This window comes from Poromitra crassiceps (genome assembly GCF_964638095.1).
Source record: "Poromitra crassiceps genome assembly, contig: HAP1_SCAFFOLD_851, whole genome shotgun sequence".
NCBI lineage: Eukaryota > Metazoa > Chordata > Actinopteri > Beryciformes > Melamphaidae > Poromitra > Poromitra crassiceps.
In genome coordinates this window covers 24,370-52,345 of record NW_028151558.1, presented here as the reverse complement: position 1 = coordinate 52,345, position 27,976 = coordinate 24,370, and the positions used below count along the sequence as shown (strand labels likewise).

Genomic DNA, 27,976 nt, shown 5'->3' with positions numbered 1-27,976 from the left:
CCCCCCCCGAACTAACGCGACGTTGACTGACGCCAATGCACAGCGCGATGCTGTCTAGGTCAAAACAACATGAGTCTAATCAATAAAATGTTATATGATTACAAATTGAATCATAAATTACTTACTTAACGTAGTTATTCCCTAAAAGAGTTTCCCTGCCAACCTCCGCCATCTTGAACAGAGCTGAGATGCAACGAAAAGCAAAACTACGGGTGGTCTGCGTGCTCATGCGCAAACGGAGTTTGAGCCCAATACACAATGAATGGAAAATGGATCAGCTGGTGTTTAGCAGAATTATTCTCGGCGGCCGCGCGGGCCTGGGTAGGCACAGGCCCACCCACTTCTTGCCCTGGCCCACCCAATTTTATTTTATTTTTAATTATTGGTTGTTTTCTAGAGGCAAACGCTGCTGCCTTGCTAGCTAATGGTTTTGTAGCTTAAAAACGCAGGGCACATCATCTCCAGAGTCTAATGCATGACAACTTCATGACATCTAGGAATTTTGTGCGCAAAATTTTGTCATGCAATTGCCCCACCAATTTTATCCAGGCCCACCCATAATTTAATTTCTGCGTGTGTGTGTGTGTGTGTGTGTGTGTGTGTGTGTGTGTGTGTGTGTGTGTGTGTGTGTGTGTGTGTGCAAGAGACAGTGTGTAGAATCGCTATATTCAATGTGAATGAATGAATGAATGAAAGTTTTATTTACGTGTCAGGACAAATGACATGACCCATCCCACATGGGATTATCAGACACATCAACATAAAGTAATTACCATATCGATTCCGGTGCATAAACAATACATTCAGGAAATGGACAGCAAAACACAGATTTAACTACAATATGTAGTAAGTAAAATATATGAATGAACTATGTCATCTTTTTCCTCCTATCCCACGCAAGTGAAATATATTCGGAAAAAGCAAAGATGTTGTCAAAAAGAAATTCAAGTATGGCTCCTTCTTCAAAATCTAACAAGTTTAGCTCAGGGGAGTAAACTTTTTTAAATAGTATCTCTCGTAAGTCATGATACAATGGACAGTACAAAATAAAATGAAATTCATTCTCCACTTCCTTCAGCTCACAATATTCACAAATCCTATCCTCCTCCACCGTCCCTCTGTATCTGCCTGTTTCAATATGTAAAGGCAGGATACCACATCGTAACTGAGCACATCAATGTGTGTTTCTCATGTTTCAAAACAGTACCAACCTGTGCTTTCAAACTTGCCAGCTGGCTCAAAAGGTTCTTCTCGTTGCTTTGAGCCTTTCTTTCCATCTGCCTTTTCAGATCTTTGACCTCAGGCTGACGGCCCTCTCTCTCTTTGGAGCTCTCCTCCTGTGCCTCATATTCTGTACACAGCAGCACATGTGGAAATATCAATTAGCGTGCACTTCCTTTAGTAGAATGCAACTTGAGTAAGTGTGTCAGTCTGCATCTGATTCACACACATGTATGTATAGCATCAAGAGCAGCATTATGAAAGGTCTATATTACCTGTGCTTCATAGACGCCCTCAGTGTCCAGAGCAGAGAGGTCAGTGTTGATCTCTTTGAGCAGCAGGCTGGTAGCAGGGCACTGCCAAGGTGGCCTGAAGGATCTCAGGGCACCACGGGCCGGAGGGAGGGGCAACGGAGGCCATGGCCTGCATGTAACTCCCACCCTGGTCAAGAGATTCTCCCACCCTGGTCAAGAGATTTGTGAAAAATGTATTTTGTTTGACTTGTTACAACAATACATGCTTAAGAATGTATAGTAATTGCCGACCACTAGGTTTGCAAGGCCCCATAGTTAGTCTATATCAGTGGTTCTCAATTTTTTTCATATGAAGGACCCCTAAACTGACACAAATTAGACCACTGACCCCCATTTGACAGGATTTTGTCCCATGGTCCAGAAAGTGTATAAAACCCATGACCAAAATACTCATTGTGTTACTTATTAATGGATTATAGATCAAATAAATGGATGGGGACCCCCTGAAACCCCCTCAAGGACCCCTGGGTGTCCCCGGACCCCGATTTGAGAACCACTGGTCTATATAACCTGAACCAATTTCACCAAAATGACTCCTATCTGTGGGGTAAGGCTGGACCTGTTCTCCATCACCGTCACTGCTCCGTGTCACCTCCTCCAAGTCTCTGTCATCTGGACCTGTTCTGTATCACTGTCACTGCTCCGTGTCACCTCCTCCAAGTCCTCCAAGTCTCTGTCATCTGGACCTGCTCTGTATCACCGTCACTGCTCCGTGTCACCTCCTCCAAGTCCTCCAAGTCTCTGTCATCTGGACCTGTTCTGTATCACTGTCACTGCTCCATGTCACCTCCTCCAAGTCCTCCAAGTCTCTGTCATCTGGACCTGTTCTGTATCACTGTCACTGCTCCATGTCACCTCCTCCACATCCTTCAAGTCTCTGTCATCTCTAGAAGGCGGTACTGCTACTTGAGTCGGGCCACTTGGGGTCCTCAGTGGCGTGCAGACATTTTGGGGGGCAGGTGCTCAAGTGAAAAAAGGGCATCCCTCTCATAATTATTCATAAAAAATAAATAAAGTGTGGTGCCCCTGGGTGACCACACTTGAAGTGCCCACCTCCTTCCAATTTACATGTAAAAAATAAAAAATGGCTATGGCAATAAAGACCACAGATTTGCATGAACCTGCTAAAGTAGTTATTTTATACAGTGAGGTCAAGTTTTGAAAAATGGTCTCACTACAATGAAATGGCTACTATGGGGACTAACATCACACATGAATACAATTGGGCCCATTGAAAGCACAAGTCTCAGCTTTCCAGTCAAACCCAAATGAAGGCAGCATTATTCTGTTGGTGACTCTTTAGATTAGATTGATGAGATGATGGAACAGAGAATTGTTCATCCAAATGTTTCCTTCATTTTTTTTAAATATTTAAATATGCAGAATAGTTCCATTGACATTTAATTCAAACATTTTGAATGATTTATATCTATAGAAACAGACATACAGGATCTGCCTGTATATAAATTACAAGCACCAATATGGATAAATCACAGCATGTGCATGTGTAACAAAAAGGGTGACCAACATCAAATCTGGTCAAATACAGATTTACCTTTAAGCAATATTTTAGTTCTCTGCTAAACTTGAGCTTCCTGAAAACCCCTCTGGTAATGAAATGTCACCTTGTGTCAACCATTCACTGTATATATTTAAATGGTGTCAACCAGTAATTACTATGTCATGAAAATGAAGAATCTAGTCTCCACAAACTAGCTTAAAGGTTCTCACAATATTACTGGCTAATAAACTAGCAACAAATTAAATTGAATCATGACTTCATATCTAGGGATGGGTATAATTTCATATTTTTCGATACCGGTGCTAAAACGATATTTCTAAAACGGGTACCGGTACCTAAACTGTGCCTGAAACGGTACTTTAAAAATAAATAAAGTGGATATAAACATTTTTCTTTTCTTTTTTAAGAGACTGTAAAGAGGATTTCAAACAATTTTATGTGTTATGCCCTAGAATGTTAGTGAAGGTGCGTGCAGCGCCGTTTCAGGAGGGCGGATCTTTCGCTCAGCAGCTCGGGCATGGTACCTGAATGAGGCATCTAGATCTGCGTTGCAATTCGGCACCGGTAGTACCCGTTCTAAAAGTACGTACCGGGTTTTGGTAACCAACCCTATTTCATACTACGGCATTTGGGCAGACTGGATTTGACAAAAATGAGCATTCAGAATCTCTCATTATACAAAACTTTAATAATAACATCAAGAACACGAACAAGAAAACAAAACAAACTATTTACAAAATGGACACGGTCTTCGGGTTGAAGTACCGCACAGAGGTCAAAGTGTCCTTCCAGGTAACTGTTTTACTGGGCTTTGTGGCTGCCTTTCCTCCCTTCTTCTTCCTGTCCACAACACATGTCTGCTCAACAGGGTCTTCTCTGGCCTTTCTTGTTCTCCTTGATTTCTCCTGGGACACAGTCTCACCCTCCACCTCTTTCTGCTGTTTGGCACGTCTTCCCTTCTTAGCCCTGACTGGGGCTCGGGACTGTCTGTCTTGTGTCTTTCTTTCTCTCTTGGGCTTCAAGATGGCTTCCTCCAGGGCTGCTTCAGACTCATTTGCGTCATGACTGACATTTCCTGGAGGGGTTTGCTCACTCACAACCTTTGGGTTGTAAAACCACACCACTGATAAATTGTCTTTCCAGGTAACTGATTTTTTTGCTTTCGGCTCAGCGGGCTCCTGAGGGGAAGGAGCTACACCTCGGCAAACCCTTCTTCCCCTCTTAGCCCTGACTGGGGCTTGGGACTCCTGCTTAGTTTCCACAGCACTGACCGTATCTTCTACCTCCGGCACCTTTTCGGCCGTCATGGCAACCTCTGGCAGCATTGCAGCTTCGTCAGCAGCAACGTTCTGGACATTTCTTCCTCTCTTAGCCCTGACTGGGGCTTGGGACTCCTGCTGAGCATCCGTCACTGTTGGTGCTGGTCTTCTCTTTCTTCCTCTCTTGGGCTTCAAGATGGCTTCCTCCAGGGCTGCTTCAGACTCATCTGCGTCATGACTGACATTTGCTGGAGGGGTTTGCTCACTCACAGCCTCAACATCAATCTCCAGCACCTTTTCAGCCGTCATGGCAACCTCTGGCAGCATTGCAGCTTCATCAACAGCAACTTTTGGTGCATTTCTTCCTCTCTTAGCCCTGGCTGGTGCATTTCTTCCTCTCTTAGCCCTGGCTGGTGCATTTCTTCCTCTCTTAGCCCTGGCTGGGGCTTGGGACCTGGCTGGGGCTTGGGACCGCATGACAAAACCGTTGCAGGGAAAGTTGCAGCGGGTTAAGCTGACCCGTCTCATCCTGAGTCCGGTCGGCAGTAATTCAGTTATTTGCCAGTACTTCCGCTTGTCAAGTTCATCAGCCTCCGCTTCTGGAATAAAGATGGTGGAAAAGTCAACTTCTCTTCACATTTGTATTATTTGAACATTAACTGTTATAATTGATTAGTCAAATAATTGAGTCAGGGATCAGATAATCTTTTGATAATATGCATTAGTCTTTGTTAATGTTGTTTCCCCAAGTGTCATATTTTTTCAGAAATAAAATTGAATATCTTAACACATTGACTGCCAGCCTTTTTTCAATGCTGTAGGTAGGTTCTGCCAGTTTTTTTTTTGAGGATTCTAGGCTCATTTTACAAGAGCCGAGGATTCTTTTCTGTTAGGACTTCGTGAACACCAATCATCTAAAAAGAACTAATAGAATGTGTGCTTTCTCTGTCTAAAAGAGTTAGTTTGTAGAGTTAGTAGTTATGTAAGCATTAGCAGTTGAATACAGCATGGTTTCAGCGTCAGAAAAAATATTCAGAGATAAACGGCTTTTTGTGAAATTCGATAGAACAGTCACTTTAACCATTCATTTTTGGCATCAGTAAGACCTAAACAATAGTTTTGAACAGTAATTTCCTCCATAACAGCAGGAAACTCCCCTCTGCTTCCAACTCCTCCCTCCGTGGGCGTTCTTCTTGGCTGCAGCGCCGTGTCACAAGCACTTTCCTACCTGTGCAAATGCACTTTCTCATACTCTCGACCTCTCAAATAAATTTCTGAATAGAAATTAAATTACTCTAAATTAGAGCGAAAAAGAAACAAAAAAGAATGGGTTGAAAATCCCATTCTAAAAGCCTTTTATGGCTGTTTCCAATTTGGTGCTATTTTGCAAGGCAAAATGGCCTGCTGCACCACAAGCTTGTCACCAGTCTCACTGCCCCGCTGCCGCTGTGCGGCTGTGCCTGGCTGTGCCTGTCTGCGCGGCCGCTCCCCGAGGAAGCCCGGCTGGACTCGCCCGCCTCCCGGAGCCCTGGCCGAGAGCTCCGATGAAGCCCCTGCGACTCTGGTCATATTTACGCTGCGTGCCTCAAAGTGTGCTCCATCCGCAATCCACCATGCAAGTTTGCAATCCCGCACCGCCAGCAATCAGCGCGAAAACGAAAGCGCCTCCGCCAATCCATTTTCATGAGAATGGCTTCGTCACACTGCTTTTTGCTTGCCTTCCTCCTTCCTTGTCGCCACTTAGTGGGTCGGTGGAATGGGTTGTACACGTTGTACACGTCCAATACTTATATAAGAGATGTAAAAGGGTTAGATGCACATCCCACCGTCAAAAAAAAAAAAAATGTTTATGTAAGCCGAGATATCTCGTCCTTGGCACTCAACTGTTGGATCATGTAAGCCGAGATATCTCGTCCTTGGCACTCAACGTGTTAATTCAAACTATGACATTGTGCATTACTTCTCTTTCAAACAGTGTCCAATATGAGCAAAACTTATACTATTTTTTCACAGCTATGTCACTAAACAAACTTTAATTTCCAAAAGTAAAAAATAGGCTTGGAAAACACAGGCAGCTGGAATCTTCTTCAGTGTATTTACCCCACCCACTTCCCCCATTTTCTCCCAAATTGTACTTGGCCAATTTCCACCCTCTGCCAATCTGGGGAGAGCCGTAGACTAGCACCATGCTTCCTCCGACACATGCGCAGTTGCCAGCCGCTTCTTTTCACCTGACAGCGGGGAGCACGCTATTCCCATCAGTTCCCTTCCGCCCCGACCGACCAGAGGAGGCACTAGTGCAGCGACCAGGACACGTACACCTAATCTGGCTTCCCACCCGCAGACACAGCCAATTGTGCCGGTATGGACGCCCGACCAGAGGTAACACGGGGGCTCGAACCTGCGACACTCATGTTGGTAGGAAGGGAATCTACCGCTACACTACCCGGACGCTTGTTCAGTGTAATTTAAACATAAATGAAAGAACACTAGAAGACAACGTACCTTTTGCCATGTCAGCTTGGGGGACATTCTCCATATTAACTGATGGTCCATCTTCCTCCTCACAGCCAACTTCTGGTTCTATTAAAATAGAAAGAATATATGAGAAGAAGAGTATGCAAAGCACTCTTCACTACCTCCCTTTACAACTCAAGTCTTAAAGGGTCAGTGCACACAAATACATTCAATTACTATGCATTAAAGGAACACTCTGCCCATTTTCAACCAGCTTTGTATCATTAGAACATCAGTAGTATATCAGAAAACTGTAAACGGTTTTGAAGTCTGTCATTTAATTTGACAGTTATTGAGTGTTAAAGTGTGGACCAGTGACATCACTGGTCCACACTAACTCAAATTAATAACTCATTAACTCAAATCAACTCTCAATAACTGTCAAACTATTCATCATTCATCTAGTTTGACAGTTATTGAGATTTGATTTGAGTTAATGAGTTATTAATTTGAGTTAGTGTGGACCAGTGATCTGGTCCACACTTTAACACTCAATAACTGTCAAATTAAATGACAGACTTCAAAACCGTTTACAGTTTTCCGATATACTACTGATGTTCTAATGATACAAAGCCGGTTGAAAATGGGCAGAGTGTTCCTTTAATTATTCAGAAAAACCTTTTTTTATGATATTGTTCCCATGCATGTTGAAAAGACACTAATAATATTTCAGGAAGGCTTGAGGATGGTAGTGGGGAAAATGTAGTTTGGAGCCCAACATACCTTTCATAGATGGCCGTGAAACGCCACTTCTCCTGCTCAAGAGCTCTGCAGCAACTTTAGCAGCGGTAACAGCCACTCCAGGCACCAGGAAAGTGACATAATCTTGTTCTGCGACGGGTGATGGGACGCTGATGAGTGAGACAAAGAAGGGGCCCTGCACTGTGGGGGACATCTTCCCAGGTGATGGTTCGAATTCCTATGGAGATCAAAATCCATTAAAATAAATGAATGAATGAATGAATGAATGAATAAATGAATAAATAAATGAATAAATAAATGAATAAATAAATAAATAAATAAATAAATAAATAAATAAATAAATAAATAAATAAATAAATAAATAAATACCTGCTGTATTACAATTAAGGTAATTGAAGGTAGGAGGTAAAACCCAATAAAGCTCCTTCATAATCTTACCTCTATCAGGCCGATGGCAGATGCTGGGCTGAGGTACAGGCTTCGTCGTGCAGTGGCCCATTTGTGTAATGGAGAGTCAGGAGGCAGACGTTTGTCAAACAGCTCTGGGCTCAGGGCTCCAAATGAAATCTGCTTCTTCTTCAGTTGGCTGAGGTGACTTTCAAATGAAACCCGCTGCTTCTTCAGTTGTGGACTCGCCCCAAGTCCTCCACTCTTACGTTTTTTGGCCGTCTCACAGCTTTCTGAAAATGTAATTGAAAACATGGTACATCAATACACTGCAAAGCCATTTAAGACTAAATAAGACAGAACATTAGAGCTGTGCATCTTCACTGATCTCACGATTCGATACGATTCGATTATACAAGTCTACGATTCGATTCGATTCGATTATACGATGCATCTTGATGCATCTCCGATGCATCTCGATGCATCTTAAATCGATGCATCACTTTTTCCGCAATACATGATTTATTTTTTTCTCACTTTCTTTTTTCTCACTGTGTGGCTACTTTTAAAATAAAAGTGCATTTGGAATTGCATTGTATTATGATCCATAATTAAAATAAACAACTGCATGTACTTACATTCTATTTTATTTGATTATAATAAAAAAATAAAAAATAAAAATAAAAAAAAAATCGATTTTTGATATTTGTTAATCGATTCAGAATCGTCCTATTAAGCATCGCGATGCATCTCTGAATCGATTATTTTCGGCAGCTCTACAGAACATACAGTATAAAAGCAATAGCATTTCAAATGCTAGGTTGAAAAAGAGCTACTGAACACTGCAAAAGCCTTTTGAACAAACATGCTAGGATCAATGTATTGCACAGACACACACACAGATTTCCTTAACTCACTATAACATATTACAATGCGCGCCGTTTACCTTTTTCCAGCTCATGAAGTGGTGACGTCCTGAGTAGGGGCTCTGTTTTGGAAGCATCTGGCTGGACCTCAGTCACCTTGGCTTGTTCTTGTCCCTTAGTAAGAGCAGGTTTGATGGGGGTGGCGCTCTTGCTCCTCCTGGTGGGAGTCTTGGGCTTTTCAGCAGAAAGTTGGTCAACCGCCTCACTGAATGTGAGCCTCTGGGGGGCTGCAGGAAGTCCTCTCTGCGTCTGAGGCACGCTGACAGAAGATTTCTGTGGAGTCTTAGTTGGAGTCGTACTCTTCCCAGGTGAAGACGTCCTCTTTGGTGTGGGTGCTGGAAGCTCTTCAAACCTGAAATGACAATGAACAACAAAATGTTAATGCTTCTCAGTCACATTTAGTGTTCAAATGTGTTCTGTATCTGGATAGGCTATAATGATATCGCATATTATCCAATCACTTGCTTTGCATTTACACCTGGTATTTACATGTGTTAATGTCTAGATGCTGTTCACATTGTGATCAGATCTCATTGTGCGTGCACTGTGCAAAGCAGGCAAAGGGGTGGAGAGGTGGAATTGTCAACAAAAGCAAACATGGCAGGCGTAGCATGATACTGTACAGCATGCATTTAAGGCAGAGACAACTCTTTCATGGATGGGAGGCAACAGAAATCATGCTTGCAGCTACTGTGAATGCATCTCAGAGACGGTTGCCAACTTTGTTTGATGATGGAGAGTATTGACCATGTTTTTCAAAGCATACAGTTATGGTAAGGAATTATATCACAGTTATCATGACTTCAAAGTCATGATGTTTCTGCCCTGTGGGCGCTTCTTTCACACAAACGCAAACACACGGATACCAGTTACACCTGGCTGCCTGTGGCTGGTTTAATGCATGCTGTGTGTTTACACAATGCATTCATTCACATTTTGATTTTCCCAGATAAGTTCTCCAGCTACAGAGATATAGATCACAGTTTAATAGATTGTGTATCAATGGGGTATAGAGAATTGATGCCAATAGTGACAGTAATTCTGAAACGTCCGTTTGTACCCATTGAGCAACCCCTCCAAAAAGCTTGCAAAACCAACCTGTAAGAACATTGAATGGTAGTGATCACATCTCCGTGTTTCAAACGTTCAGGCTGCTCCAACGCCAACTCCTCTCCGTTGAGACGGGTTGGATGCTTTGTGCTCATATTGATCAGAATGACCTGGGGGGAAAAACAACAATGAAAATACATGAAAATACAAACACACAACATGCTGTGTTCATGTAGCTTAAGAGAGGGGAATACTGGTGTCTTTTAGACAGGGATGCAAACTCATGTATGGTGAAAAAAGAGAGCGGTGTGGGGGAGGGGTTGTGCCGCGCTGCTTTGCGTGGCACGGCACACTGCACCATCGCAACAGTTATTTCACTATTTCTCTATAAAACTCGTCCATTGACAAGAACAACAAAAGCAATTGACACATTTCTGTGCTGAATGAGTGAATATTTAACAAACAGCAGCATTATTCATCTATAAAGGAGAAGTGTGGAACAGTGGCACATCAAAAAATCACAACTATCCATTTAAGTGTGCAGACAGAAGCAGGAAAGATGAACACGCCCGGTATTATCCTTTAAACATGTATTGCTGTGGCAGGTTCATGTCAGTGAGTGTTCAATATGTAGTTACCTCTTCGTTTGCATTGAGTTCAAATCTGCAATGCTCCCAGGGAAATTCACAAAGATGAATGCGAAGAGGTTTCCTATGAGATCACAGAGAAGCAAGTTGTCAGTACAACAAACAAACTTACAAGACTTGTTCATCTTACTTATTCATCACATCTGATCGAAAGACAAGGGCAGACACAAAATCATTCACTTAAGTGCCCTATTGTGGGATGAAAAAAGGTGACTGTCACCTAACGGTGACTAGTTTACATCCCTGAGAAACCCAAATAAAATAAAATCACAATGGTGACATCCAGACTATAAAACTCACGTTTTAATTAAGGCCTCTGCTGCTTCAAATGCTGCGATGGCCGCCTGCCATTCAGGATTTGCCCATGTCATCCATAGGCCTACAGGCTCCCATGAAGACAGCAGGTGATGGTCTTCAGTATCTCCTCTGCTCCTGTTCAGCTTCACTAACCGCCCGTGTAGTGGCATGTTGTACCTATAAACAGCAAAGGAAGAGTTAGCTAGAACACTGCACAGCAAGGATCTATTTTCTGTCTGACTTCAATCATCTAACATTAAACAGGCAGCCAACTGAGGGCAAAGTGTGTGTGTATGTGCGTGTGTGTGTGTGATATCTCTGTTTACTGTGATTCACTACAACAAAGTGTGTGTGTATGTGTGTGTGATATCTCTGTTTACTGTGATTCACTACAAAAAAATAGGGGGGGGGGGGTTGGGGGTGTCTCGCCAGCTGGGCGAGTTACGTTTGAACCCTCATTTCATTCATGTCAAATGTTGCGTGCGTCATTCCCTCCTGCCCCTGTATGTCGTGCGGAAAAGGAGAGGAAGAAAAGTCGGAGGTTTTTACTGTGGGTAATGTTTACCTGTGGGTAATGTTAGTCATCTCTCTGTCCCAGTTTAATGTGTGTAACACGGCAGTTTTACGGGTAGTCCTTCTTAGTAGCCTATCTCAGTTGCTGTGGACTGTATTATTGCATGCTGCTTTGAGTGCTGCCATTTATACAAAAACAATAATAGCTGCCCCCTCAATTCATCTCTCATTCATGCTATAAAGCCCTAAAAATAATAATAATGGTATTGGTGATCACAAACGCATGCAACATATTCTCACACACACACACACACACACACACACACACACACACACACACACCTCGTCATGACACTATACAAGAAGTAACACAAATTACATGGAATAATAACAATTGCCACAATTTCACATCACTCCATCCGTGGCTGGACCCCATCTAGCCACAACCCAGGGATGCCTGCGCCCACGGTTGCCACACCACACATTTCCAGGTAAAAATAACATCTACTCTACTAATTTGTCTGGAAATAAGAAAACTAAAAACATAATTAAAAAGGAAAAGGATTCAAGGAAAGCCATCTTTATTGACAGAAAGACAGAAAGATGGCGGAAGGAGGAGTGAGTGGTTTGGCAGGCTCCACTCAGCTCCAAACCTTTGTCATTTTTACTATTTTAACCTTTTTAATGCCTATCTACCAACTCATCAGATATCTCTATCAGATCAGCAAGAATTCAAAGCCTGATCGAAAACAATATTATGGCGAAAACAAACACGATGTTTGTATATATCTTCTCTGTAGCCTATTGTTGCTGATCCCCGCGGTTTCCACCTGCAATACTGTGGAAGGCCCGAGAACAAAACCCGGCTACAATGCCCGATGCTACATTGAAGACCCAATGAGTATATTAACCGAAAAACCAAGGATCAATTTCTATGGACATGGATATATTGCCGTTTTTTCCTTCCTGCTGAAGAGCTTCTGCACCTGGATCTGGGCCGGGACAGGTTGCGCAACAACGGCCGGCGAGATGGAAAACCGTCACAACTATATTCCTCCTACTGCTGCTGTCAGGAGATGTTCATCTCAACCCGGGGCCAATTCACACTCCAGCGACTCCACAGGTGGCTATGACCAACACGGATCCCTGCGTTTCTCTAACGCAGTCAGTGTTGTTTCCAACTCTAGGATCCCCGCAACTGGCAACGTCCGCTAATGCTCTCCAGCTTAAGAAGGGTTAAATTAGCTTCTTAGCGCTAAGAAGCTTTTGGGAAACCCAGCCAAGCTCTTCCTCACTGGATGCTGGCACCCTCTCGGACACCACAGCATCAGGTAATAAGACCATCTCCGTCAAAATGTGTGGCAATGTGTTTTTGTGTACAGGTCACAGGTCACAGTGTCTTGCCTGGTGACCTTTTTCAAGTCATATATGAGTCATATATGACTTGATAAAGGCCACCAAGCTGAAAATACCTTACATTTTAACGCCATTTCTGCTATTATGAATTTTAGGCAGTTGTTTTGCCTCACCAGACATGATGCCACTTTTTTACTTTTTAACATCGTACAAGTAGCACAAGCACCTGCAAGCTAGCCAGTTATACTGTCAAAGTTCCCATTTGACTTCATATCATTTTAAATAATAGCCCCATTGTAGGATAAAAGCCACCATTAACAGCAGGTTGAAGAAGGTCTTGAAAGTATTGCATGTGTGATGGCTTAAAGGAACACTCTGCCCATTTTCAACCAGCTTTGTATCATTAGAACATCAGTAGTATTTTAGAAAACTGTAAACTGTTTTGAAGTCTGTGATTTAATTTGACAGTTATTGAGTGTTAAAGTGTGGACCAGTGACATCACTGGTCCACACTAACTCAAATGAATAACTCATTAACTCAAATCAACTCTCAATAACTGTCAAACATTCTGTCCTTCATCTAGTTTGACAGTTATTGAGAGTTGATTTGAGTTAATGAGTTATTAATTGGAATCTGGAAGAATACGCTGAAACGGTGTCATGTTTTATTAAACATTGCACAGAGGACATAGTCCCCACAAAAACAGTTAAAACAATGCCGAACCAGAAACCATGGATCAACAGTGAGGTACGGGCTGCACTTCACGCCCGGACCACCGCCTTCAAGTCCAGGACGCCAGAACAATACAAGCAGACGAAGTACGCCCTCCGAGTTACAATAAAAAAAGCACGGAGAGAATATGGAAGGCAGCTGGAGGCAAAACTAGACTCCAACAACCCCAGAGACCTGTGGAGGGGACTGCATGCTGCCAAAGACTTTAAAGGAGAAAAACAGCAAAAAGCCAACGCGTCTCCCACCCTGCCAGACGAACTCAAACGCGTTCTACGCCAGGTTCGACCCCTCTGCCAGAGCGCCTCCCCTCCTACCTCAGCCACCTCTCACCACCACTCCTCCCCCCCCTCTCTCCTCCCCCCCGCCACCCCCCCTCTCTCCTCTCCTGTAGTGGTGGAAAGGGTGGACAGCTTCAAGTACCTGGGAGTCAACATCCACCAGGACCTGACCTGGGCCGGTCACACCGCCACTGTTGTCAAAAAGGCCCAACAGCGACTACACGGACTCAGACGCCTGAAGAAATTTGGGCTAAGGAAAGAAATCCTCAGGGACTTCTACAGAGGCACCATTGAAAGCCTGCTGACTGGCGGCTTCACCACCTGGTACGGGAACTGTACCACCATGGCCCGCAGGGCGCTACGGAGGGTGAGGCGCGCGGCCCAGCACGTAACAGGATGTGAGTTGCCAGAACTGCATGAACTGTATAACCAGCGGTGCCTCAGGAGGTCCCTGAAGATCATCAAAGACACAAACCATCCCCACAACAGCCTGTTCTCCCTGCTACCCTCAGGGAGGAGATACAGGGTTCCAAAAGCACGCACAAATCGCTTGAGGAACAGTTTCTTCCCGCAGGCCACGAGACTCCTTAACATACACAAATAGTGTAGTAGTCGTACCGTACCGTACTGCAGCTGCTACCATTACGTATGTCTAATGTTTAATTGTATGTTTAATAAGGTACATGCTATTTGCACCTGTATGTCAAATACGTCGAATTTAAAATGTTTAAGCACGTCTAACGTATGCACATGACATGTGCACCTATGTGCAGTGAATATGCCACTGTCTCGGACTGTCTTATCACTATACTGCCTTATTGCTTATTGTTGCTTATTGCTTATTGTTTTTGCACTCATTGTTATATTTGTACTATGTCGTAAACGGAGTCTACAGCACAAGAATTTCACACGTGATACTTGTACCATGGAGTGACAATAAAAATCTTGAATCTTGAATCTTGAATAAAACCCTGAAAAAATGCACAAACTCGACAGCCAATGACATTTCCACCCCATTACATTTCATTGCTAAATCAACATATTTTCAATTCAAAGGTAAACTATAGAGACAAAAAGGATTCGCAATGGGAGACCCACTTTCAGCTATTATGAGTAGTTTTTTCATGGAGGACCTGGAGATGAAAGCCATCCACACAGCACCATCACATTTCAAACCGACACTCTGGAAAAGATATGTGGATGACATGCTGGAAAAAATAAAAACTGGACACACAAAAACACGGACCATCTACACAATAGACAGCACCGGCAATATGAAATTCACACACGAAGAGGAAATAAACCGGACCATATCATTCCTGGACATGAACATTCACCACAGAGAAGACGGCAGCATCAAAATTACAGTATATAGGAAACCCACACACACAGATCAGTACCTCCTCTGGAGGAGGATTGTACACATTGTATGTGTATTACCTTGTAAGCTTCATTGATTTTATTATGCATCTTGACTGTTTAGACACGAGGATTTTCTTTTAATTTCTCTATTTGATATGTACTGTGTGCTCACAGGACTCTGTGCACCCAGGGTCTACAGATGCAAATGAGCTTTTAGCCACTTCTGGTGCAATATATTTATTGTGTACTGTCCCTGCTCAAATAAACAATAAAGATAAAGACATCAGAACACCACACAGCACACAAACTCTCAGTCGTCAGAACACTGTACAACCGGGCCAGCATCATCACAGATGAGAAGGACAGACAGGAGGAGGAAAAACATCTTCAGAACGCACTCAAACTCTGCCAATATCCACAATGGACCATAAGCAAAGGAAAACGACAAGCGTTTTTAGAGTTAAAGAGTGTTCCTTTAACTCTACGTGGACACTGAGCTGATCCTGTGTTGTGACTCCCCTCACACAGTGCAGACATTTGACTTCATGTTTACATGTCTCACTCCTGCACGTGTCCACCACACCGTCCACATGTCCTTTCTCCTCTGCACACTGCAGCAACATGACCGTCCTCCTGACAAGAACAACACCTGAGAGGAGCCCTCTCATAGTCCCTCTTCCTATAGCCTACACTGTAGCTGACACTATCCAAAAACACTCGATCAGGGATTTCTCCTTCAAAACACAAACACACTGAAGTACTCTCCTCTTACACCAACTCTAAACAGACTCATTATTTTCGCCTCAAATACACCTTCCACTTCTTCAAATGATTCAACATCAACACATATTGGCACTCCACTCCTTTCTCGTTGTAGGCTAATTTACGACCATCCTGCCTCGCTAAATTGTTGCCGTTATTTTATTTTAAAATGTATGCAGCGAGGCAGTTTGTGGAAAACAAAAGCCTGAGTCATAAATATCAAAGGGTGTAATAACTGATCAGAACAGCTGTGCTAATTACTACCTACATTATGGAGGACTTTACACGTAGGTGTACAATTTAAGTTCTAACTTATGCCTACTTGTAACTATTTCACTTGGTGCAACCCGAATATTTTAGTATTGCGTAAACTCGGACTTAGTGAGACTTCACGCTCAAACTAGGTTACGTTTCAACCATAGGTTTCAATGGATGCACAGCTGGACGGTGCAACCCACGGCAGGTGCGAACTCTCATCAACACCAGGGGGAAATATCGCTCATAGATGAGCTAGCTAGCATATAACATGACCTTACCTGCAAAACCGTTCAGTCACGCCGATTTCTGGAATCCACAAACACAAACTGCGATATTCCGATCAGCAGAAACAAAATGTAGGCTACTGTAGTCGCTAACACCGAACTGCCCTGCTTCTCGTCTAGATCAGCAATGACTACTTGGAGCGGAGCTGCCGCCTATATTTAGCAAGCATACGGTTAGATCCCTCCGCCAAAACACATGCGGAAATCAAACTGTTACCAAACCAAATTATTGTACGCTTTGAGGTACAATAGGCATGGTTTTGTATTCAACTGTTTTTGGAGATATGTGTGGCCCTCCTCCGATTCACATAACGCATGTCAAGGAGGGACTATTTTGTTTACGGATTTAGCGGAACAATCCTTCAAAGAGGGTGGTGATTTGAAGACCGTTAGGATAGTCCCTGCCGGATTGGTCATTTGAATATGATTTGATTGAAACGTCACTTCCCCTCTTCTTCTTCTTAAGTTTTATTATTGGCGGTTGGCAAACAACGAATTGGTGCATTACCGCCACCAACACAGTAAATGTATGATACTACATGATTTAGGCTACTGGATTTAGTAAATATTTTCAGAATAACCAGACTACATATCCAGAAGTTGGCTTACCATACAGGATGTCACAGCATCAGGGACCCAGTAATTAATTATTATTTTATATATTGTAGCGATGTGGGTTTTGGGGTAAATGTGGGATTGTGTTGTATTACGGGGTTTATGTTGTGTGCTAGATTGCTAGTTTCCTACGGCACATGAACGCACCAGAGAGACAGGTGGGGGTGGTATTCTCTTCGGGGATTGGTTGAGGGGAGGGAAGCTATTTTGGAGGTATGTGTGTAGAGAGATAGAACGTGAGTCCGCTGAGAGCGTGCGGGTGGGTGGATGCTGGTGGAGAGGTGAGTGTTTAGCCTGCGTGACACGGTTCCTCAGGTCTCATGAGACAACTCATTCAGACAGGTATGTTTTGATATGTTATTTGGGGAACGAAACGGAGGCATTCACAAGGACAGCTACGTATTCTGTTGCGTCCTTTCAACAGCTGGCGTAGCTGTGGAAACCACAGACGCATTTGGCTGACGGTCGCCAGTTGTTCCGGTGTCATGGCGAGTTTTGCACCCCCGCCGAGAATTGCACCCCCACCATATTTTGGGACTGTACTGTCAATGGTTTTAACTTAACCTCGCGTCACCAGGCTCTTCTCGGCGAGAAAGAGCCTGGCTCCCGCCCACAATTGATTTTGTCACCCTACTGGTTCCCGCCTAGAGCCCGCCCTAGACCGGATGGCAGCGTTGTCAAGCTAACGGCAACAAAGACGTTGTTAGGCGCATTGCCATCCGGTGTTAATTCTGGGTCCGGGGTTTACGCCCCCATGACAAAAAGCGGGGTGGAAGGTGCCCAGACTAGTTTTAACTTAAAAACAGGGATGCAAATCTCGGCAGGTACAAACTGCCGAGATGTGCACCCCCCTCCATAAAGCCAGGAGAGATCCCCAGGTCTCGAGGTCCTCTGTACCCGGATTTTAAGCACCAAAGTCGGCTTCCATGAGCCAGAAGAGAGCCCCAAGCATGGAAGTCACCTCCACGCGGATCTAATACATCAAAGTCGGTATCCATGAGCCAGGACAGACCCCCTGGCTTGGAGATCACGTCTACCCAGTCAATTATATCATTTTTAAACAGTTAAGTTTCCGTATAAATCATTACAATATGCTCCCGGAAGGTGGGGATGCAATTCTCGGCGGGGGTGCAAAACTCGGCATGACACCGGCTCACCCAAATTACTGGCTTCAGTAGGGGGACTATCATGTCTTCGGTTCTGCAATCGGACGTCGGATACGGGTACGAGAGCATTTTGAACAGCGTCTCCCACTCATTGACGAATCGAACGCTGTGTGACCCTGACTGCTGTACGAGAATATCGGAGTACAGTAGGTTAGTAGGGTCACGTTATGGGGCTAGAGCAGACGCCGACGTGCACTGTCAATGAAGAAGTCACTACTCTTTTGACAAAAACATCTGAAACACATTTTGTTCCTGTTCTTACACACAGTACCAACATAAATCACATGGCATAGAATTACAGTACTGTTTCTCTGGTTGTAGAAAATGAGCTTGTCTTTTGATCAGATGTGATGAACAATTCTTCTAAGTTTGTTTGTTGCACTGACAACTTGCTTCTCTCTGATCTCATAGACACCTGATTGTGATATTTGCCTTCACAATCCTCAAGTCTCCATGGAGCATTGCAGAATTGAACTCAATGAAAATAAAGAGGTAACTACATATTGAACACTCACTGACATGAACCTGCCACAGGAGACATGTTTAAAGGATAATACCGGCTGTGTTCTTCCTGGTTGTGTCTGCACATGCACCAACTGATTTCACCAAGTAACAGTTGTTCCTGGACCAACATTTCTTCCTAGTATGGACCGGGAAAACCCCGCCCCCAAACTAATTTCATTGGTCGCCACAATTGCTTCTTCCTGAAAACATGTGGCAAGTAAAAAAGATGTGGTTTAAGATTAGGGTTTTCTTATCCAACCAGACCCAAACCCTAACCCCAACCACATTGTTGTACTTGCCTAAACCTAATGTTTTATACAAATGTGTGTGGTTCGACCGGGAGCCGAACCCCAGTTCTCAGATTAGATTATCCATTTAGCCATAGGACCGAGCTCGCTGACAGCTGCACTTTTTCCACACCCTAACCCTAATCTTAACCACATTTTTTCCTTGACTCACGTTTTAAGGAGCAATTGTGGCGACCAATCAAATGAGTTTGGGGCGGGGTTTCCCCAGCCCATACTAGGAAGAAATGTTGGTCCAGGAACAACTGTTACTTGGTGAAATCAGATCATGCGCCTGCACACATTCGGCACAGTTAAAGGGATAGTTGTGATTTTTGGGGGGATGTGGGGTTTTATGAGTTAGTCAGTGTGGCCTACCCAGTACCTGCAGTAGAATGCACCCAGCACACTCCCAGTTAGGAACAGCAGAGTAGCTCTGACAGGGAAACAGCTCTCTACTTCTCAGGAGGTATAGCGTGGCTCGTCCACTAATCGCTTTGGATAAAAGAGGTAGGTGGTTCGATTCCCACCTCCTCCAGTCTGCATGTCGAAGTGTCCTTGGGCAAGATACTGAATCCCACATTGCTCCTGATGGTGTGCCAGCACCCTGCCACCATCGGTGTGTGAATGGGTGAATGTACCTGTAAAGGTAAAGTCCCACTGATTGTCACACAATGTGTGAAATTTGTTCTCCGCATTTGACCCATCCCCTGGAGGAGCGGTGAGCGGCGCTCGGGAATCACATGGTGATTTAACCCCCCAATTCCAACCCTTTGATGCGGAGTGCCAAGCAGGGAGGCAAATGGGTCCCATTTTTATAGTCTTTGGTATGACTCGGCCGGGGATCGAACTCACGACCTCCCAGTCTCAGGGCGGACACTCAGACCACAAGGCCACTGAGCTGGTTTACAACCTACTGATTGTAAAGCGCTTTGGATAAAAGCGCTATATAAATGCAGGCCATTTACCATTCTGTGAACAGGGTCAAAGAATGTATATTGATAAGAAGTTACACTCAATAAAAATACACCACTTTGAAATCATGGGTTCAGGTTTACAAATTCAATTTACTGATTTATTTATTTATTTTTTAAAGAAAACATACATTTATTGATGAAAGTCTGGCACCAAATGTCCTTATATAAAGCTGCATTACAGTTGCTGTAAAAATTCACTCACTACAACACTATAGCCAGACCATTTCTAGAATCCCCCCAAAAAAAAATCAATGTAGAATTTGCAATTATGTATAAATCTACCCATAACAAAATTCAAGTAAATGTAAATTAATGTAAAAATGTAGCGGCTATAGGCCTGGGGAGACTGAACCTGGATAGAAAAGTATTGTGATTCTAATTTGAGATTATAAATCTTCCACGTGATGTCAATGATTGAAGCTATTGGTTCTAGTTCAGTGGTTCTCAAACTTTTTTGGGCTTAAGTATACCCTTTCCCTGATTTCTGAATCCAACTACCCCGTTTACTCAACTGCAACATCCATCATATGCTATAGTTTTCTAAGCACAACAGGGTTTTCCTCAATTCAGAAGAAGCCATGCCGTTCATTTTTGCAGTGTGAAAAACAAATTCCACAGACTTGAGAAATGCCCAAGCTAGATCTGTCATAGCAAATGTGAGACATTAATTTATTTAAATGTATTATTATTATTTTGTCAAAATTTCTGTTTTATTGTTATTTCATTTTGACAGAGTTGAGACTTTTCATATCAGTGCTGCATTGGTGCTAGCTCTGACAACACAATGCATTTTAAACATTAAGTTACTTTGAAGCTAGCTCTGACAACACTATGTATCTTAAACATGAAAAGTGGTAAATCTACTTGCATAGGGCATGCATTGCAAAATGAATAAATAGACTTTAACTCTAAATCACACCGGTATTCTCCTTTTTCAAGCTAAATGAACACAGCATATGTGTATTTGAGATAACTCTTTCATTTCTGTTTCCCCCCCAGGTCATTCTAACGAATTTGAGCACAGAGCATCCAACCCGTGTCAACGGAGAGGATTTGGAGCAGTCTGAATGTTTGAAGCATGGAGATGTGATCACTGTCATTTATCGTTCTTTCAGGTTAGTTTTGCTCAATGGGTACAAACAGAAGTTTCACAGTTCCTCTCACCATTGACATCAATTCTCTTCACCACAAAGTTACTTTACTCACATCAGTTTTGCCTTCTCAATAGTAATATGTTCCTGAACTGCCTGTACTTTTGGAAGTTGGAAATGTTACAACCCATTTATACACAATATTACTGGGGTAGCTTGGCTGAACGGACGTCTATGTACCTGCTCTAGATTCCCCAATCCTGTAGTGTAGAGCTGCAGCACCATCCTTTGGTGAGTCAGCCCATTGAGATAGATGGGGGGTTTTACCCCACTCGGGCACCAGCCGTAGTAACAATTTGTGGGCGTTCCCACACAGACCGACTCTATCTATAGTGAAGGAGTCACTGAAGTACAGTGTTTCCCATACTTGACACATTTATGGCGCAGTGCCGAAATGCACCAATGAGTGCCAAATCATTTCCCCCTCGCAAAACTCCACATTGGTCCTCTCTCTCTCTCTCTCTCTCTCTCTCTCTCTCTCTCTCACACACACACAGGACAGCGGAGTGATTGAGTGATATCAGGGCCAATCAGAGGCAGAGTAGAATGTCGTTTTCAAGACATTTGATTGATTAAATGCATCGTCATTCATTGAGATGCACGTGGGGGAGGCGGCCGCGTCTACTCGGAAAGTCTGCAACCAGGAAATCACATCACAGCGAGAAGAGTGTCTGCTCTCATACACCTCGGCGCGTCGACAGCGGTCGTCAGACTGCTTTGACTGCGTGTGTAATAGGGATGTTAATTTTGAACAATTTCCATAATCGAAAATCAGGAAAATGAACGATCAATTATCGATAGCGTAGTAATAATATATATATATATATATATATATATATTTTACTCTGGTCTGGTAATAACGTTGCGTGTTCTCGGCCAGCTATAATGGCGATGCTGCTGTGTAGTAAGAATATCAGACACTAGCACTGTGGCCAGGTAAACAAACATGTTACATGTCAGGTTACATGATGTAAGGCAATCGGCGTCTTCCAGCTTAGCTGACAGCACAAGAGTCAAATCAACAGGCCTGAGCCTCACTAGTCGTGTTTCCATTACTTTCAGAAATGCGCAAAATCTAAATATCGCAATAGAAAGTGGGTAATGGAAACACGTAAATTTCGAAAAACCTCCCAAATATCGCAAAAAGTTTTTGCGCTCTCATGAGGTGGTTTTTCAGACGTGTCGATATAGCAGTTTATCGCAAAAGTGTAATGGAAACAGATTTTTCGCATTTGCATGTCATGTGACCCATCTTCTCCTTTGGAAACGGAGCGGAAAATGAAAGGAAATGAGGGAGAAAAGGTTCGATAAACCGTGGCAAAACCTCCGCAGCAAGTGGAAAACTTTTAAGCAACGCTACCTAGCAGAAAGACGAGTGTTGTGCAAAAGCGGAGCTGGGGAAAATAGATCATGTTTAATGACAGAAACGGTCCATGGTGACAGGCTGCCTGTCTGTGTGCGCGCAGTTGTAGGCTACCTTTTTTCCTCTGCCTCTCGCGCTCACTGCATTCACTGCAGCCAGCAATATGTTGACACTCATTTTCTTTTGAATTGATAATCAGGCTCGTTTATATGCGTTGTAACTTCATGTGGTGTTTTGCATTGACCATTGGTTGGATTTGAGCATGCAGGGGACGGGATTTGGGGCAGATCCCCGTGCGTGATCACTGTGGCAGCTGCTGCAACGGGGAATTGCGTTCAACTCAACTTCAATGGAAACGCCTACAAGTCGCAATTGCACATTGTCGAAGTTGTAGAAATATCGCAATTATTTTGCGAAAAACTGTAATGGAAACACAGGTCTGCAGACCGCTGGGTGCGTTTGTTTATGTCCCGGCGCATGCCAGTGTGAATTCCCCATGTTTAAAACAGTTTTGTTGGCACAAAGGCCCGTGCCCAGCCAGAAAAATAGAGACTATATGAAGCTCCACCTCACGTTAGTCGGCTGTGCAATGGAGTGGGGCGAGGAGGAACGAATTCCACCCAAACCTAGTCCTAGTAAAAAATAATAATAATAATCGATCAAAATTCCACATGATCGAATCAATTCCTTAACGATCAATTATCGATTTTCGATAATTGATGAACATCCCTAGTGTGTAACCAGGTTAAACATCGCTATCAGCCAGACACTGTTCGTTACACATCAAAGCAAGTCTGCCTAATGCTCGCTTTGACTGCCTGGCCCACGGGTGATGCAACTACTCCATGCATTGCACTGAGCATTTTAAAGTATTTTAACTTTTAACAACCATAGCACATTCACTGTAAAGATCTGAGCAGCCCTTCACCAAATATGAAACGTTCTCTCTTTTAGAAGACTGGAGTGAACATGCAATGATGCCATCTAAATAGAGAGCCAAAGTCACTCCCTCTTCAGGCGTATACGAACCAAGGGATTTCATCCGCCATTCATTTTCCCCATCTACATTTCGTAAAATTCTTGTAAAAAAATGTTTTACTTGGTCAAACCAAGCAATTCAGCTATATTTAGAATCAGAGACCATATAACATTTCACTCTGGTCAAAAATAAAAATTATACATTTTATTTATTTTTTGGTCTAAATGAAACGTTATTCTGTTGTCTTCTCCATCGTGCAAAATATGGAGAAACATACATTTGCCTGCCACCCACCACAACAGCTCAAAATCCTGTGGGAAACACTGAAGTAGCATTCACAGTAGCTGCAAGCATGATTTCTGTTGCCTCCCATGAAATCGTTGTCTCTGCCTTAAATGCAGTGGAGGACATTAAAAAAAAATGTGGGGGCAACTTTTGTCCCCCACTGTCGAAAGAAATGTGTGTCAGAGGTGGACATTAAAAGCATTTCATGAAAATAAAAGTATCAAAATCTTGAGGGCAATTTTACACCTGCCATGTTTGGTTTTGTCCATAATTCCACCTCTCCAGCTATTTGCCTGCTTTGCACAGTGCGCACACAATCAGATAAGATCACAATGTGGACCGCATCCAGACATGAAGAACACATCTAAATACCAGGTGTAAATGCAAAGCAAGTGATCGGATAATATGCGATATCATTATCCCGATAGCGTATCCAGATACAGAACACATTTGAACACTAAATGTGAATGAGACCATTAACATTTTGTTATTCATTGCCATTTCAGGTTTGAGGGCCCTCCAGCACCCACACCAAAGAAGACGCCTTCAGTAGCCGGCAAAACTGAGACATTCAAAGTAATTCATTTGTTATTATCAATCGATCTATAAAGCATTGTGTACTGCTCTGCACCTTGGATATGCCCTACAACCCTGATCAATCAGATTGTGTATACATGTGCATCATTAGTGTGTGCTAATCACAATGTGCTGACACCTAGGTTCTGCAAGATCAAGTGAGCGACACCACTGCTGCTGAGGTGGGAGAAAAGAGGATATCTGAAGTGTCCACAGGTGAGTCTATTTGTGATTGGTGGGGGGGGGGGGTTGTTTTCAGTCAGTGGTTAGACTTGTAAGACTAAAAAATATCATCAGAATCAGAATTATTTTATTTGCCAAGATATCTAGGCTACCCGTCTGTTTTTGTTGTGGAGTTCAGTTGTATTAAAATGACTGTCTTTGATCTAAAATAAATCTTTTGTTCTTGCTTGTTTCTAGACCATTTGGAAGATGGAACAATGCAACTATGCAACAATGACAACATCCAGCACTGCCTGGAGGAAAACATTTAGGTGGAGACTCTACAGAAGGCTTCTGTCAGCGTGCCTCAAACGCCAGCCTCAAGGGTCTGCACACCCAAACCTGGGTCAGTCAGGAAAGTCGCTGGAAAGCCAGATGCTTCCAAAATGGAGCCCCTGTGGAGGACGTCATCAAGGAGCATAGAGAAGAATCTCAAAACCCAGGATGTACGTCGTGAACCGGATGTTGCTCCTTTCAAAAATGGTAAACCGCATGCATTGTAATCTTTGTATTTTCACACACAATGTTAAGTGAGTTAACTAAATTAGTTTGTGCATTACACTTACGTATCCCAGCATGTTTGTTTAAAAGGCTTTTGCAGTGTTCAATAGCTCTTTTCCAACCTAGCATTTGAAATGCTATTGCTTTATAATCCATCTTATGTCTTATTTAGTCTTAAATGGTATTGCAGTGTATTGATGTACAATAATCATCTTTTCAATTCATTCTTCAGAAAAATGTGAGACGGCCAAAAAACGTAAGAGAAGTGGAGAACGTGGAGAACTTGAAGCAAGTCCGCGACTGAAGAAGAAGCGGGTTTCATTTGGAGTTCACCTGATCCCAGAGTTGCCTCCTGACTCTCCCGCTCCACCACGAAGCCTGCGCCTCAGACCAGCTTCTGCCATTGGCCTGATAAAGGTAAGATTATGAAGGGGCATTGTTGGGTTTTACCTCCCACATTGTAATTTTAGTGCAGCCTTTATTTGTTTATTTATTTATTTATTAGGAGGACCCCTTCTCTCAAGACTCCATCACCTGGGAAGATGTCAAAAGGTACACAGTAGAGATGCTCGGATGAGCTTTTATGCCACCCTAATCTGTGTGTATGCATGAACCGTCCGCCCGCCATAAATCCGCGCAAATTATTTCGTGCTATTTATAGATCCACGCCCGCCATGCACCCGACATTTCACAACGCTATAAATGAGCGATTTGGGTAGATGAACTTACTGTTTCTTTGTGAGTCTAACCCTGACTGAGGTTCACTAGTTCCCATCCATTTTTCATCAGTGCCTTCAGTCTCAGGTCCAGAAGAGTCTGAAGTCTTGTCATCACTAGCTGGTTGTAAACTACTAGCTTGATCTAAGTTCCTGGCTGGTTCTGATACTCCACAGTCCTCTCCACCAAAGTCAAAGTCAATTTTATTGTCAATCACTACCATATGTACAAGACATACAGAGCATCGAAATTCTGTATCTCACGATCCACGGTGCACTCAATATACAGATAGGAGACAACACATGACATAAAATACGAAGATAAATTAGATTAAAAAAACATACAATAAAATACTACCATAGGGGTCATAATAAGGTCACTGTAATCACTGTAATAAAAGTCAGATAGTGCAAATAGTGATGGCAGAAAAGTGCAATAAAATGAACAAAGCGACATAGTAGTTTTGCATAAAGTGACTGGTGCTGAGTGAGGATATGGGTTCAAGTCCAGACTGGGGGCAGAGGGAAGAGAGGGGAGTTGTACAATGAAAAGTTAACAGTCCAGACTGGGGGCAGAGGGAAGAGAGGGAAGAGAGTTTAACAGCCTGACAGCCTGGTGGACAAAGCTGTTAGCTAGTCTGGTGGTGCGGGCCCGGAGGCTCCGATATCTTCTCCCAGACGGAAGCAGGCAGAAAAGTCCATGAGAGGGATGGGTGGGGTCGCACACAATGTTAGTGGCTTTGCGACCCAGGTGAGTGTTGTAGATCTCCAGGAGGGAGGGGAGGGAGGCACCAATGATCTTCCTGGCTGCTTTCACGATGCGCTGCAGGGTCTTCCGGTTGGCGGCAGTGCAGCTACCAAACCAGGTTTGGTAGCTGCTTGGTACCAGCTTGGTACCAGCTTCTGTTTTCATCTGTTCATTTGAGCTACTGGCTAGAGGCTCCTCTCTGTTCTCCTCAGTTTGGCTTTGATGAAGCTGTGGGCACTGAGGTTTCTCTTCCTCATCTTCACTCTTCACATGCACAGTGTAGAGAGTGAATGGGAACTTGGTGATATCAGCCTCCTCCAGCCCTTGAAGCTGCTCTCCCTCCTGACTGACCCAGAGTTCTGCCTGTTCCTCTTTAATGTGTGGGGGCTCTGGGTCCTCCTGAAGCTGCTTTCCCTCTTGACTGACCCAGAGTTCTGCCTGTTCCTCTTTAATGTGTGGGGGCTCTGGGTCCTCCTGAAGCTGCTCTCCCTCCTGACTGATCCAGTGTTCCTCCTTCATGTGTGGGGGCTCTGGGTCCTCCTGGTCCAGACTGGGGCTCCACTCCTGCTGCTCAGTGGGAACCTCTTCTTGAATGATGTCTGGAGACAAGGCTTCTCTGTGCAGCTTCTGGACATGAGTCTTTTTCATTTTCACACAGTGACAGGAACCTTTCCTCCAGAACTATTACTGACAAACGTACTCACTCAAAGCTCCAATAGCGTCACAGCTAATGTCGTTAGCTTCACAGCTAAACCTGAGTCCCATAAGAGAGGAGCTTCTTCTCCCCAGAGTTAAACGGAGCGGCAGTTCCACTTGATATATTCGTGATAATATCTTCCGCACATACGAGTCTTGTGTTTGTAATTAAACTTCTGAAGTACCGTGGATAGAACAGGGAAATAACACGCGACTGCAACTCCTTTCAAGAACGCTTGCATACAACATGGTGCATTCCTTTGTAACTGGGAAACGCAAACAAACTGGGATGTGGCGGTTGAATGACGTCACATCCGTGTGGTATGCCCCGGCTTATAAATCCTCTTCTCCAGGCGTGAGGGAACATGCATGTTTGGTTCATACTCCAGTAAAAATCACATCACATTATACTAGAAATACCAGGCGCTTTGCGTGCTAATTTCTAGCTGCTCGCACAGCTCCCCCCGCTGAGCAACGAAGCAAATGTGCGACGCGCGGAACCGCCAGACACCTTATTGTAAATTATTTGAAGTGAAAATGAAATAGAAAAATTACCATTCCCACTAAAATCATATCGCATAGCGCAATTGCAACATTTGTTAGTATAATCCCAATATGATGATGATTTGCATATCGTGCAGCCCCAGCTGAGGTGTGTCTGGTTATGCCTTGTGTCTGCAGCTGTTCTGACAGCAGGTGTATAGGTATGGCTAGAGATGGTAATTGTGTTCTGTGCTCTCAGGTGTATAGGTATGGCTAGAGATGGTAATTGTGTTCTGTGCTCTCAGGTGTATAGGTATGGCTA

General features: G+C 43.6%; 1 protein-coding gene across 1 annotated transcript; it reads left to right on the top strand.

The window, feature by feature from the left end:
* The first annotated feature begins 17,259 nt into the window (after nucleotides 1-17,259).
* Nucleotides 17,260-24,844, top strand: LOC310771593 (uncharacterized protein). Its single transcript, XM_083664172.1, has 6 exons — nucleotides 17,260-17,284; nucleotides 18,581-18,661; nucleotides 20,934-21,049; nucleotides 24,219-24,288; nucleotides 24,432-24,504; nucleotides 24,709-24,844. Exons 2-6 carry the CDS (start codon nucleotides 18,623-18,625, stop codon nucleotides 24,780-24,782), a joined length of 372 nt encoding a protein of 123 aa, XP_083520298.1. The 5' UTR covers nucleotides 17,260-17,284; nucleotides 18,581-18,622; the 3' UTR covers nucleotides 24,783-24,844.
* The last annotated feature ends 3,132 nt before the right edge of the window (nucleotides 24,845-27,976 follow it).

What these genes read in the sequence shown, in the direction of transcription:
- LOC310771593 (XM_083664172.1), top strand. Translation starts at nt 18,623, where the DNA reads ATGGAGCATTGCAGAATTGAACTCAATGAAAATAAAGAG. An exon ending in AACTCAATGAAAATAAAGAG is followed by an intron (nt 18,662 to 20,933) that starts GTAACTACATAT and finishes TTTCCCCCCCAG; the next exon opens with GTCATTCTAACGAATTTGAG. An exon ending in GCAAAACTGAGACATTCAAA is followed by an intron (nt 24,289 to 24,431) that starts GTAATTCATTTG and finishes GCTGACACCTAG; the next exon opens with GTTCTGCAAGATCAAGTGAG.